The sequence below is a fragment of the Pygocentrus nattereri genome, chromosome 28, assembly GCF_015220715.1.
Source record: "Pygocentrus nattereri isolate fPygNat1 chromosome 28, fPygNat1.pri, whole genome shotgun sequence".
Classification (NCBI taxonomy): Eukaryota; Metazoa; Chordata; class Actinopteri; order Characiformes; family Serrasalmidae; genus Pygocentrus; species Pygocentrus nattereri.
Window position 1 is genome coordinate 17182158 of NC_051238.1, and position 14464 is coordinate 17196621.

At 42.1% G+C, this 14464-nt stretch overlaps 1 protein-coding gene across 7 annotated transcripts in view; it reads left to right on the plus strand.

The window, feature by feature from the left end:
* The first annotated feature begins 521 nt into the window (after positions 1-521).
* Positions 522-14464, plus strand: part of elavl4 (ELAV like neuron-specific RNA binding protein 4) — a 97372-nt gene continuing 83429 nt past the window's right edge. The window contains exons 1-3 of one of the 7 annotated variants that reach the window (XM_037535764.1): positions 611-626; positions 975-1152; positions 1765-1896. In XM_037535764.1, the coding sequence (XP_037391661.1) occupies positions 1105-1152; positions 1765-1896 (180 nt within the window). In that variant the 5' untranslated portion in view covers positions 611-626; positions 975-1104. Of the gene's footprint in view, positions 1153-1764; positions 1897-14464 lie in introns of all 7 variants that reach the window. The other 6 variants (XM_017693534.2, XM_017693532.2, XM_017693535.2 and 3 more) reach the window with 6 other exon arrangements.

Here is a 14464-nt window from a genome sequence, read left to right on the forward strand (position 1 = left end):
GAATGCAGTAGACAAAAGACTACATAGAGCACATACAACACCAAAGAAAAAGTCTTGTTGTGTAGTAATTGTGTAGTAGATGTAATTGTGCAGCTAAAACTAAACCTGAGCGTGTCTGTTGGAGCAACAGCTCTGCTGGTCAGAGTGACGATGAATAGCAGTGCTGCATGAAGCAGCTCAACTCTCCTGTGCACATCAAATGCGGCCGAAGCGAGATGGAGAGGCGGAAACAGAGCCGGGCAAGCGCAAAGCATCTTTGGTGCTCTCCTTATGCAGCAGGAGCTCTGAGCAATGGAAGAAGGCAGTGGAGTGAGGCAGATGTGCCTGTGTCACGTCTGTTAGAACAGTCTACCCACCTTGTGGTAACACTGCGAACTGTAGCTGCAGGAGAGCGTGATCGTGAGAGAGAGGGAGCGAGCGAGAGAGAGAGAGAGAGAGAGAGAGAGAGGGAAAGAGGAGGGAGGGAGAAAGAGAGAGGGAGTCTGGGAGGGAGGGAGAGGAAGAGAGAAAGGGTCGAGGGAGAGCGAGAGAAAGAGAGAGAGAGAGAGGAGTTTAAACTAAGAGCTATGTTTTGGGACGGAGTAATCTGCTAGAGAGCAGTGTGCGGATCGGAGCGCATTGTGAGAGTGAGTGTGCGGGGGACAGATAAGGAAAAGAAGCCCGCCAGCCTGGCTGCTTGTTTTAATGTGCTGACTCTGGGGAGATAAAAAAAAGAAAAAATATTGACTCTTCAGTCGTGTGCCGAGAGCCAGGGCACGAGCGCCACATTTAACAAGAGGTGCACCGCAAAAAAAGAGGAAAAAAGAGAAAAAAACAGGGCGCAAGGGGGGACAAAATACATCCGCAGCGCAAAACAGCACGTTTTAGCGGATTTTTTAACCCTCTGTTTTTTCTTCTTTTTTTTAACCTGTTTTCTTTTTTCCTTTCTTTTTTTCCTCCTTTCCTTTGCTGGGACCGATTCCCGTTTCCGGTAGAGAGAAAAAAGAGAGAGAAGGGAGACTTCCACTGACGGACAGCCACAAGAGTGAGTGAACGAGAAGCGAAAAGGGACGAGAGACAACCAAAAAAAAAAAAGAGAGAAAACAATCACAACAAGAAAAGAAGATGTTCGAAATCAGCCGAACACTGAATGCCGCTTTGTTGAGCAATGAGGTAAAGACATAGGATTTGATTATCTATTCTTTCTCACCCCGCTTTCAGTGCGTGAGCGCGTGTGCGTGTGCTGCCAACCATTCCGTTGAGTGTGTGATGTGTGTCTGTGTTGTACTAACGTGTCCATGCTTATAGATGTGGCAGCTGTGTAGGGGGGCTAGCTTCCTTGCACAGGGTCTCAGGGAGTGTGTGTAGCCGGGTTAGTTTCCAGGGCTGTTGGAACGGCGGGTCCACTGTAAATGGATGACAGGCTTAAACCCGCTGTCTCTCCGCCACACAATCATTTCATTTTCTCATTTACTCAAAGCAAGATGGCTCTAACTGCTGAGCTTGCTTGATGACTCGCCCATATGGGGCTCACAGTGTGTGTGTGTGTGCGTGCGTGCATGACTGTGTGTGCGTGTGTGTACGAATGTGCTAGTACACGAGCACACGGCTGTCTATCACTGTAGCTGTCCACCTCTCTCTTTCTCCTCTTCCCTATGGTCTATCTTTTTCTGTCTTTGTGCTCCCTCTCTTTTTACCATTCTATTCTTTTCCTCTTTTTCCCCCTTTTTTTCTTGTTTCTTCTTTTGTCTTTGTCCTTTGTGTGATCGTGCACCTTGCGGGCAGTATCTGAAGATGATGGTAAGGTACTCCCAGTATTCGGCACTAGCCCAGGCTGAAGGCTCCGTCCCGGGCATGGGCTCCCTGCTTTTGCCCCACGATCCATCCAGCCAGCAGCCGGGGGCCAGGTCACTGGGGGTAAGAGGATAGACAGATACGCTGTTGTGTCAGAAAAAATGAGAATCGAGAGCAGAATATGGTCAAAAAAAAAACAAAAAAAAACAAGAGGAAGTAGTATAATAGCGTAATAGTTACTCAATTTAGGCAAATGACTGCGGCCCTGAGGCTTGAATTAGCAACTGTTTTCATGCTTTTCTTGTATGATGAAGTCCGCCTACTATTTCTAGCAGTAACACTCTAAGCAAAGGACAGAAAGAGAGAGTGAGTGAGCGAGTGAGTGAGTAAGTGAATGAGAGAGAATATTGACTTGTTTGTGTACGTTTTGCCGGGTATGTGTTTGCACCTTGTGTGTGTTGATGCTTGAAATTGAAAGTCTGTTTGTGTGTGTGCGCGTGCGTGTTTGTGTTTGTACTGTAGTGTGTGCATGCGTCTACTCATTTTTGGGCATAGCAAAAGGTTGCTTATAGGTGAGATACAAGTGCATTTGGATTGTGTTAGACTGTGACCTTGAATTTCTTAACTTTTTTTCCCTTGGTGCACTAGACCCTTTTAGTGTGAAGCTGTTTGGGTGAAATGAAGGTATTTTAGCATGCTGCAGTGTGGGACAACATTTCAAGATTTTATTGTGCGCAAGCTCAGGTACCCATATCTGCGATAACAGTTGTGCGGAGAATGTTAGGCATTACAGGCTCATCTGTATTGCTCTTAAAAAGCATATGGGCTACTATATGGTGCCATGACTATTCTTTGTTTATTCTTTGCAAATGAAAAGAGGTTAAAACAATATTTACCGCATCTGTAGCATACGATTCATTACTATGGACTATCATTTTGACACGTTTACTTATACTTAGTAAAATAACAAAAAACACAGTTAAAATAAAAGCTAATGGGCAGATGCTTTAAGTTTACAGCTACCTAATATTACATAATATGTATGACATGCATATTAAGTTACAGTACCACAGCAAATAAAAATTGTAGGTTTCATTTTCAGCAAATGCACAAGCATAGTGCTTGAAATTAGTTGCCAGTACTGCCATTTTCAGTCTGTTTCATTATAAGACAGTGGGTTGACGTGGCATTGCTGGTATGAGGGGCGATTTAGGTGAGGGAGAGAGAGAGAGAGAGAGAGAGAGAGAGAGAGAGCAAGAGAGAGAGCGAGAAGCAGGCAGTGCGGGAAAGCCCTGGCAGGCTGGTAGATTCGGCGCCGGTCGGTTCGAAGTAAATCCCTGACTTGGTGCATTAAATCGACACGAAGCTGTGGGTGTCTAATCTGTGATGGGCTCTCGTTCCGTTTCCCCACAAAACAGGATCAGCATGCCTGCCTGGAGCCCGAGCCCTTTCTCACACAAAACACAGTGCTACTGACAGCACCAAGGCTGCTTTGCCAACACACACTCACTCACACACACTCTGACACACTGCGATGGCATGACGTGTGTTTGGTTTAAGAAATAGCTAAGCAGTATTTACCAGCGACAGCAGTTACTGAAATCCTTACTTGCAAATCCTCATGAGGTGTGTGTGGGTGATTACTATGTTATATTAGATAAACACAGAAATTATAAACTTGAAGATTATTCAAGTTCTGAAAAAAACGGAACACAAATCCACAAACTAATCATCACCAAGAACAATTTCATTTGCCCTTGGGTCCCTGGCACAAAAAAACTCTTGTACTCTTTCTAGCCACAGGTTTATGATTTCTCATTTAGCTGTAAAAGGCAACCATCTATGGCATGATCAGTGTCATATATAATTGATAATATAATAAAATTGAGAAAATTATCAGCCTTTTTTTTTTCTTTTTTCTTCAATCTGGAAGTGCCTTTAAAGAAAGATTCTCTTTATACTTCTTGAATGAGTACACTCTTACTGCAGTCTTTGAGAACACTTTAAGAAACAGCAATTTAAGAAACAAAAATGAACCCAAACGTAAAGCGATAAAATGATCCTTAAAGATAGTACTGTTATGTGGCCCCCAAGCCTTATTTGATATTACATATAATCGAATGATTCTATTTCAAGTAGAATCTGTACTTCGTTTGTTAAAATGAACTCAGTCTGATGGTGCGGTCAGTTGTACCATACTGACTCGTAGCTCATAAAAAAAAATCTGCATACTCGACTTGCGTTTCTTGGCGAATATTTGAACATGTTTCAGAGTGTAATTAACCAGGTTAAAACAGACCATCGTTACAGTGATTAATGGCACCTTCAAGTACAGCGGATCATTTGCATACATTAGAACAGTGCGAGGCAGGAGGTAAGAGGCTATCTGGGAGTGTACTTCATGAAGCATATATTGTACTTCATGACTTATATTCACAATATATATATATATATATATATATATATATATATATATATATATATATATACATATATATATATATATATATATATGACCATTTTGTTCAAATGTATGCATACAGTGTCTGTTACATAAACCTCTGCTATTTCTTTTGAAATATAGCCCAACTACAGGTAATAAAGTGTGAAATTATTGAACCCGCTCTATTTTCTACAGATGTCAACCAATGTTAAAATGCTGAGCTGGGAGTAATTATCAGAATGAATGTAGCACTGAAGAAATCAATAAATCACGACTAGATAATGATAATGAAGTCACAGATTTAGCTACCATTAATATACAACATTTGAGGAAAAAGCAGTTCATTGCCGCACCAGCTAATGGCCACTGCGTTAGAACACACTCAATGTCCTTGCTATCCTAGCTTGTGCCAAGCACTCTAGTGACTACTCGGAAAAGCTGGCAAATGCTGAAGTGGTGTCCGTTCAGAAGGAACAAATATAGAGGTTTTCTTTTTGCATGAGGTGAATGTGACACATCAGCAGTGCCCCACACGCTGTGCTACATTGGGCATAGCTTGATTCTCAGAACTGTTAGACGTTCAACACAGAAAGGCAAATAATTCGGAAATAGTGGAAAGAGCCAATAATGAGAAATGAAAACGCAGTGCCAAAGGCATTGCCAGTGCAGCGGCTGACTGGCCGGGCATCGCTACTGATACAAAACAAATTGCGTGCAGGTTTGCAAAATTGAAAAAGTGACTTTCTGATGAGAAACACAGCATTCATTTACACAAGCGCACACAGACGCCCACAGACACCCACACACACACTCACTCTCTCACATTCAGTGCTCTTTTACAGCTGTTCCGTCTCACCAAACATGGTGTTTTTTTTCCCGCCTAACTTCATTTTCAGCCATTTTGAGGAGGTTATGATTTCCCCTAAACTCATTTAAAGGAGCAGAGAAGCAAACGGAGAGGTGGGGGAGAGGAGAGGGAATTGTGGAGCGATTGGCAAATGTCTGTTGGCAGCGCTCAAGATAGGCAGGGTCAGCTCTATTTCACAACAGTGATTAGCTCGGCCCATCTGCCGGGCCGGCCGGCTCCTCCTGCCGTGATTGCACTGTTTCTCTGCTTAATGTAGCCCAGGAAATTAGTTCATTTGTGCTGCTCAACCCCAGGCCCACTGATCCAAGAACAGGTGCGGCATTCTACTGCGCACAAAGCCTGGAATGGGTGTGTGCGCGTGCGTTTCTGTGTATCTGCACATATGTGTGTAGAGTGGAAAAGCAGCCAGTGAAGCAGACTCATCAGCTGTGAAAGCCTCTACACAATAGCAGTAGATTGCAACAGATCAACTTCCTACACGAAAATACGAACAATTTTTTCCTCCTCTGCCCTGATGTTATAGGATGGCGTAATAATAAGCATTCGCCTCTGCATGAAGTCAATATGCCGATTTTAAATTTATATTTAAATTCTAGCTGCATTCTGACAAAATAGTTGTAAATTACCAGGCTTTATCCACCAATAGTCTTTTAGGCATAAAAAACAGACACTGCTATGCTGCAGTCAGTGTGAAACTGCTATAGCCCTCTAGACCATGGGCTAGAAGTTACGCTCCATGACCTGTGGCAGGGGTTAACTCTGTTTGACAGAATGCACCTCCATTTTTGAATGAAAGGTGTGAGAAACCACTAGTAAACCTGTAGGTCAACTAGCGGTCACTACCACACATGCACACCCATACACACCTACGTTCAGACTTACAGAACCACCCACCGCCTCACAGTACTCAGACTGCACTGCACTGCACACTTACATTCAAGTGTGAACATCGCAGGCAGAGGAACAGGGAATCATGAAGCGTAAAATAGCATTAAAGAAGCCCCTATTATTTACAGCTTGAAGCCAAACATCATATAGACCTGCTTCCAAATACAATTTAAGCGTTACTGATGAATAGGCTAAAGAGAAGGATTTTGGTCTTAATTATAGTGGTCTATTTTCAGACAGCAAATTCGGAGGGACTGGACTACAATTACAATATTTTTGGAAAAGAAAATCACGGTGCTTCCTTTACCTCAAATTGCTCTCTTGCTGCAGTTAAGTATTAGGCATTTCCTACCACTGATGCAATGTTTGTTACTGAAGGTTGGAAACAAAAAAGCACTTCAAATGTCCAGTAATTACTGACACACGGAGGCCTTGTCAGCTCATGACAAAGTGCAGAGTAAGAATCTAATGAGATGTTATGTCCTTCTCAAGATGGTATCAGTGGCATCACCTGAGACAATGCGTCCAGTCCATCAGCGATTCATCCTTGTTTCTTTTCCAATTATGCTGAACAACAGGCAGTCAACCTCTGGAGCAGTGAGAGGCTGCTGGAGAACAGCACACAGGCAGAGCTCTTTCTTCTGTTGGAGTGGAAACAAAAAGAAACATGAAATTCCTCCATACAAAACAGAAATAAGCACAATAGGACATAAGCTTGTTTACAAAGTAATTGTGCATGTGCTGGGTTATAGAAATGCACTGAACTCTACTGCATCAATGGTGAAATCAATTAAAGTAATATTCTACAAAGTCTTCTTCTTTCGGCTGCTCCCTTTAGGCGTCGCCACAGCAGATCATCTGCCTCCATCTTGCCCTATCCACTGCCTCCTCTTCTTTTACACCAACCATCTCCATGTCCACCTTCACTACATCCATAAACCTTCTCTGAGGTCTACCTCTTCTCCTTCTGCCCGGCAGCTCCATCTCCAACATTCTTTGACCAATATATCCACTATTCCTCCTCAACACATGTCCAAACCATCTCAACCTGGCCTCTCTGGCTTTATCTCCAAACTGCTCCACCTTCACTGTTCCTCAAATCTGCTCATTTCTAATCTTAAAGTAATATTCTACAAAGTATATTCTACAAAGTATGCAACCATTTTTATTTCAAAATGGAAACACTGGTTTGACAGTGAAAATTTTACTTTGGCATATGTTTTTATTCCATAAATGACATATTATTGGGGCTGTCAAACAATTAAAATATTCACATTGCTTACTGTTGTTAATTGCTTAATCAGTGAATCACATTTGCTGCATTTCCACAAATTTGACCCCAAAGACTTTTTTGTCCATTAAAAAGCAGGACATTGAGTGGACAAAACAAGCTTCATCGGGATGTATTACTTACTTTCAATAATTAAACAACATTTTAATAATATTCAATAACATTTTTATAACAATTAAATAACAATGCAGGGTTTGCATGAACTTGAACATGAAAATCATAGGATTTAGGTTTTCATTTTTCATCACCAATGTCCAGTGAGAGCAACAGTGATTGCATGTCCTCCACTGCCAACATTACTCACTTTGCTTAAATCTGCAAAGTCAGTAATGTCAAAGTGTTCATTTAACCATTCCAAACCTCACCTTGGTGCAGCCAAGAATTAATTGTAGTCATCATCCATTACCTGGTTTGGCTAACCAATGCTTCATTATATTATATCAAGAACACTGGTAAAGGAATATCTCTCACAAGATTTTTTTTCTTTTTTTTAATGAAATACACTGTTGGAAGTGTACTTATAAATATCAATGCTATACTATGAGAGTTTTCCTTTTTTTGAAAATGGCAGTATATATCTATATCCAAAACTGTCACAAATGCATATACAGCATTTTGGAATGAAACAAATACATTTTTGCTACTTTCTGATATAATTCTGTTCATTTGCATTTATTCTAATGATGCGTATTAATAAGCAAAGCTAATATGCTTTAATATATAAATGCATAAATACTTCTCCAGTCATGTTTGTGTACTGAGTATTTTAATCTGAAAAAATGTAATAATATGTAATAATTATGAATCGTACCGAAATAATCCAGTCCAGCTAAACTGATTTCATGATAGACAATTTCCAAAAGAATTATAATGGAACCGAATCGTTGAGGTCAGAGCTGTAAACCCCATGTGTGTGTGTACATGAGCACGTCTGCAGGGCTTGCTCAGTCCCTCTCACACACACACACACACACACACACACACACACACACAGAGAGCAGCTGAGCCGGAGCTCTGGGGGCTGTCTCTACTGATGCGGGGAGCAGGTGTCTCCAGCCAGGCAGAGATAGAAGCAGAGCGGCTTGCTCCAGCCCAGCCTCAGCCCGGTTTGAGCTCCACTCGCCTGGGGAAGGCAGGTGGCATGTGGCCCCTCCACCACCCCGCCCACCCAGACGAGAACCACTGTCCTCTCCCCTCCGGGGATCAACAGCCACAAACCAGCCACCAGACAACCAGTCAGCCTAGGAGCAGCCAGCCTGGCAAACTGGAGCTGGAGGCAACTGACTGGCTTTAATATTTACACTGTTTGTGCTGTTGTCGCGCTGTCCGTAATTTGCTTGCAGTTGATGAGCATGAAAGGGGAGTTTGTCGGAAGCCATGAAAGAAAGCTTTGAATCAGAATGCCTTTTTTCTCTCTCCCTCTCTTTGAAAAGAAAACAAAGGGAGTGATGGCTGAGAGAGGGGTCAGCATGGTGGATGCAGGTACCTTGACCTGGAAGTAAAAAGCCTGTGATTTCAGCAGCAGCAGGAGGGCAGTGATGGCTCTGAAAAAAAAATACCGTGCATCCCTCTCTCCACACACACAAACACACACATGCGCTAAAGGTCTATTATTCATCTAGTATTTTAAGCCGTGAAAGCTGTGGTAACACCAGAGATCAGAAAGGTGAAATCGGTCAACAGTGGAAGCTTTGTGATCGGAGAAGCATTTCCAGAAAAACAAGCTTTTTGTTTAAAAAAAAAGAAAAAGTAAACAAAAGAAACATCTTCAAAAATAACTGTTTTTGCAGTGCCAACAGTCCAGCATAGAAAGCACAAATGACACTGAAATTCAGGATTTTTTCTTAACGCAGTTACTATTCACAATTACTCCAGTGTCCCTGCTGTGATATTATCTTGCAGAAAATGCAGCAAAATTACAATGATTACATTATTTATTGTCTCTGAGCTTTTTTACAATTATTTCAGGTCTGCTAAAAGAGTGGTTTAGAATGAGAAATATTGAACTCGAAATGGGGAAAAGTGTGTGAATGCCTACCAGCCATTTTACCCTAGTCTGGCTAAGTACTGTAATTAGCATTTTTTGTTGGCTAATTAAAGAGAAGCTGCAAAAGGGCTGCAGTGAATTGAAAAGCAGACTCTCATTCATCAATCTCTGTCTCTCATAACCCAAACTCACCCAAGATTAGCTCACTTTTGCACTTCTGACCACGATCGCTTTGGACAACACATATCCCTCACAGGACAACACACACTTATCCATCTCAAGACTAAAAACTTCTTCAGAATTAAATGCTTATTGTTTACACAAAGTCATTCCAAGTGGTTTGACGTGAAATGTTCCATTCTAAAGAAACTTACTGAGTCAGAATTGTTCACAGTGGTGGTGACTGGAACCAGACGTACACTTGTTTGTGAATTCACTGCCACATCTTCATGAATACACTGCATAATGTCTGAGACACAGTTTTATGACAGTTTTCCCCTCATCTTTTTAAAACATATATTTTGGAATATCCTCCGTTTTGGAGGAGGGGTACATGCTGGTAGTCTTGGATAAAATGGCTACATTTGTGTTATAGATATCGTAACCCCTGTTTCTTATCGCCAATTCTGTAAAGAAAGCTGAGTCTGTAAATTTCTCCACAGCGAACCATTTCTCATCGAACCACTCTGAATGACTGCTTATATCTCAATGACTGAATTATGAGGAAAGTTTGAAAAGTCAGTGGTATTCTCCTTCAGAGCACACAAAATAGAAGTGAATGGGAAGGTATATCAGAATCTGCTCACTGCTTTGAATTCTAATCAAGTTTTGAGTCAACGAGTTTTCTTTCCTTTACAAAATATAAGAAAAGTGTCAAAAATATGGCCTGTGAAAATCAACTGTATTCTACAGATGCAGCAGGTAGTGACTGAGTATTCCTTTAAACTTTTTAAACTCTTGTGTCTCACAAAGCATTCAGTCCAAATAAAACCGCTGACGTTGCATACATGTGAGAGCTACAGCTGCTCTTGGAAGCTAATCGTTGTTTAGAATCAGACTGCCATCTTACAGCTGGATTTGCACAGTTGCTATGATTCATAGGCTGGTGGTAAAGTGATAAATGTGTTCAGCGTCTGAATGATAGGCTGCACCCATGAGCTGACACGTTGACGAACGACGCTGCTTCCCCCAAATTGATAGATTCTGAGCCCATACGTTTTATTGATCGGCTAATTGTTGAGGGGGGTTGGAAGCGGCTGCTGTCGTGAATAAATGATGGATGCCTGGCATGCTGGGGAAGCTGAGGAAGACCTCCGAGGCGTGGTGTTGCTTCCTGTGAGACCGTAATCGTCCTCCTCGCAGCCCCAAGGAGCCGTTAGTCCCTGCTAGCTCTCTCCTCGCATTAATAATGCATTCTCTCTAACAGCAGCATTCAGCTCTAAACGCTCCACCATAGAAGCCTGTCCAAAACATCAATAGAAGCTCAGCGAAATAACCCCCCATTTGAGGCTGGGGCAAAGAACGGAGTTACGAATGATAAGTAATCCTCAAGGCATTCCTTCTACATTTACAGCGACTCTTTGTCTTTCTCTATTTGTGTCTCCCTCTTTTTTCTGGTACTATGAATTTTGGGATGGAGACAGCAAGAACAGGGATAGGTTGGGGGTGGAGAAATACTGATGCTGCTTTTCCCTGAGCTCCAAATGACAAGGTGACAGAGGATGTACAAACAAGGAGAGATGGGAAGGAGACAGGGGAGAGGAAAAAAAGAGGCAGTCACAGCATGGCTTTACGTTCAATTTCACATTGGAGATCAGAATGACGTGGCAAAAGGACAGAGCATATATTACTGTGCACCATCCAAAAATAATTATTAGTATCTCAGTATGAGCGGGTATTAGTCAGTACCTCACGTGAAAAAAACGCAAAAAAACACACTGCATCTAGTACATCCCAATAGCAACAAATATTCCAGGATAGACATATTCAGTTATCTAGTTCAGCAAATGAAAGTTTCCAATACTTTCTAGCACTTTGCATGCAGTAGCACTAATAGCTGTCACTCTAAGACTGGTTAGGGCACAAGTGTGAGCTCCCTCCTCCTCTGAAGGGAAGCACTGATTAAAGCTTTGGCCAGATGGACCACCGTGGTCTTCCTTGTTGCACTGTAGAGCCACCGACTGGGATCAAACGAGACAAAGGCCATCCAACAGCCAAGTGGCCCAATGCCCCCACTCAACCAACCAGCAGCCAGTGCTTAGCTACCAGCCACGCATGCCACACAGCATGATAATAGAAAAAAAAAAAGTTATCACTCACTATCACCTCACACATAAACTGAGAGGAGAACCTTAGCGCTCAAGGAGCACTGGGAGTTGATACTCAACTCAACAACTTCATCAGAATAACACAACATTAAAATTGGCATCAAATTTAAGTCTTTGTACCAGCACTACCAACTATTTCTGTTATCTTTACATTGCTGTGCTGCAGAAAGTAATGTTTTTCTGCAAACAGACTCATGTCACATCTGAGGAGTGCACGATTGGTGCAGCCTGAATCCGGGTTCAGCAGCCTGATATACACTCCAGTCCCGCACTAAAGCTGTCATGATAAACTGATGCAGAGTTGAGGGTCTTCAGCGAGGAGGTGACAGTTATGGAGTTGGAGTTTGGAGCTGTCTCACCCTTTTGTCCTCTGGAAGAAACAAGGGACTTTCTTACAACCAGTAAAACATGTACTGTCATCTTGGGAAATGACATGAAATGAGAATTAAGGAGCTTGTCAGTCAGACATTAAAGCTGGAAATGGCTTTATGAGTTGTGGCTTGAAGTGACTTTTTTTGTTTTTCATAATATAAAACAGTATATTCTCCCTTTCAAAGCAAAATCTATATTTCTGAAATGTTAACTTTCCAGGTAAAAGTAGAAACATTATTAACTTTTAATCTAGTTTAAGTAAACTATATTACAAGTCATTTTGAACCATTTCTATTGGTCCATTCATCAGGAAATTTCCACACTTTATAAAGGGCAGCTGACATTTTCAAATCTTCTTCATCTTTCGGCTGCTCCCTTTAGGGGTTGCCACAGTGGATCATCTGCCTCCATCTTGCCCTATCCACTGCCTCCTCTACTTTTACACCAACCATGTCCAACTTCTATGTCCAACTTCACTACATGCATAAACCTTCTTTGAGGTCTATCTCTTCTCCTTCTGCCCGGCAGCTCCATCTCCAACATTCTTTGACCAATATATCCACTATTCTTCCTCAACACATGTCCAAGATATTTGAAGTCATCCACCTTTACGACCTCTACTCCTTGCATCTTCACCTTTCCACCTGCCTCCCTCTCATTCACACGCATGTATTCCATCTTGTCTCTACTGACCTTGTACACAATGTAGCTCCTTCTGACCTTCTCTGTACTTCTCTACCAACACTCTCAACGCAAAAATTGCATCTGTGGTACTCTTTCTGGGCATGAAACCAAACTGCTGCTCACTGATCTGGACCTCTCGCCTTAGCCTTGCTTCAACAACTCTTTCCCATAATGTTAAAAAATAAAAGCCAAACAAAATGGAGTTACAGGCTATTGATGTGACAGTGATGAAATGAAGAGTGTACGAAAGGGGCCATATAGTAAGGAATTTTCTTAAGGTTAGTACAAGGCTGATATTATGTGTAATGTTGTCTTTTGTTCATAAAAGAAGGCACGCGCTACTAAATCAGGTGACTGCATTACTGTTGCATTGTGCACATCTTTTAGTCTTATGAAAGAAGAAATGGCTACAGTGGAATAGCTAAGTCCTACTGTTGGTCTGGAGAGACTAGGAGGGGAGCCTCTCTGGGTGTGGAGCAGTCAATGCAGGGCCAGGCCAACAGGTGGGCCCTGACACATCCAATACAGTTAAGACTCATCATCATAAAAGACACCAGTGGCCGCATGGGGCTGAGGTGAGAGAGAGAGTCCGTGTTTACAAAACAGCACCAGGAGAGGAACGGCAGGTGGCTCAGTGTTTGGAGCTACTGATTAGCAACAGTAGGACTGCTGTTTCATATCATGGGTATAATAGGAAGGTGGCCTTGTCCTGGAGAGGATGCAGGCTCTGAGAGAGGCACTCAGCTCCAACTTGCTCCACAAGCACTCCAAAATATCACTTCTCTTTTTAAGACTTGCTCTCCAGTCAATAACCTTGAAAATGTGAGGAATCCTCTCAATGGTTTGTCTTTAAATAAAAAAAGGTAAAACTGAAAATGTCAGAGATTATGATTCTCCAATATTTTTTTCCAACAATTCAGTTATTATTGTGATTCACTAACTGTATATAAAGTTAGTGGCTAAATAACCACTGTACATATACAGCACTATTTAGATATTACACATCACAGCATTAAACATTAGAAGTATATGTATTTACATTACAAGAATCCATTCATTTAAAATCTACCTTAAATATGAGATAAATGTCTCGTTTTTTCACTCATCACTGATGCTGTATATATATCAAAACAAGGCAAAAGCATCATAAATATAAACTATATTGCCAAAGGTATTCACTCACCCATCCAAATCATTGAATTCAGGTGTTCCAATCAATCTCATGGCCACAGGTGTATATAACTAAGCACCTAGGCATGCTGACTGCTTCTACAAACATTATTGAAAGAATGGGTCGCTCTCAGGAGCTCAGTGAATTTCAGCATGGTACCGTGATAGGATGCCATGTGTGCAACAAGTCCAGTCGTGAAATTTCCTCACTACTAAATATTCCACAGTCAACTGTCAGTGGTATGATAACAGAGTGGAAGCAACTGGGATCGACAGCTACTCAGCCACAAAGTGGTAGGCCATGTAAAATGACAGAGCAGGGTCAGTGGATGCTGAGACGCATAGTGCACAGATATCGCCAACTTTCTGCAGAGTCAATCGCTACAGACCTCCAAACTTCATGTGGCCTTCAGATTAGCTCAAGAACAGCATAGAGAGCTTCATGGAATGGGTTTCCATGGCTGAGCAGCTGCATCCAAGCCTTATATCACCAAGCGCAATGCAAAGCGTTGAATGCAGTGGTGTAAAGTGCCACCACTGGACTATAGAGCAGTGAAGACGTGTTCTCTGGAGTGATGAATCATGCTGCTCCATCTGGCAATCCAATGGTCTGGGTTTGGCGGTTGCCAGGAGAACGGTACTTGTCTGACTTACATGGGTG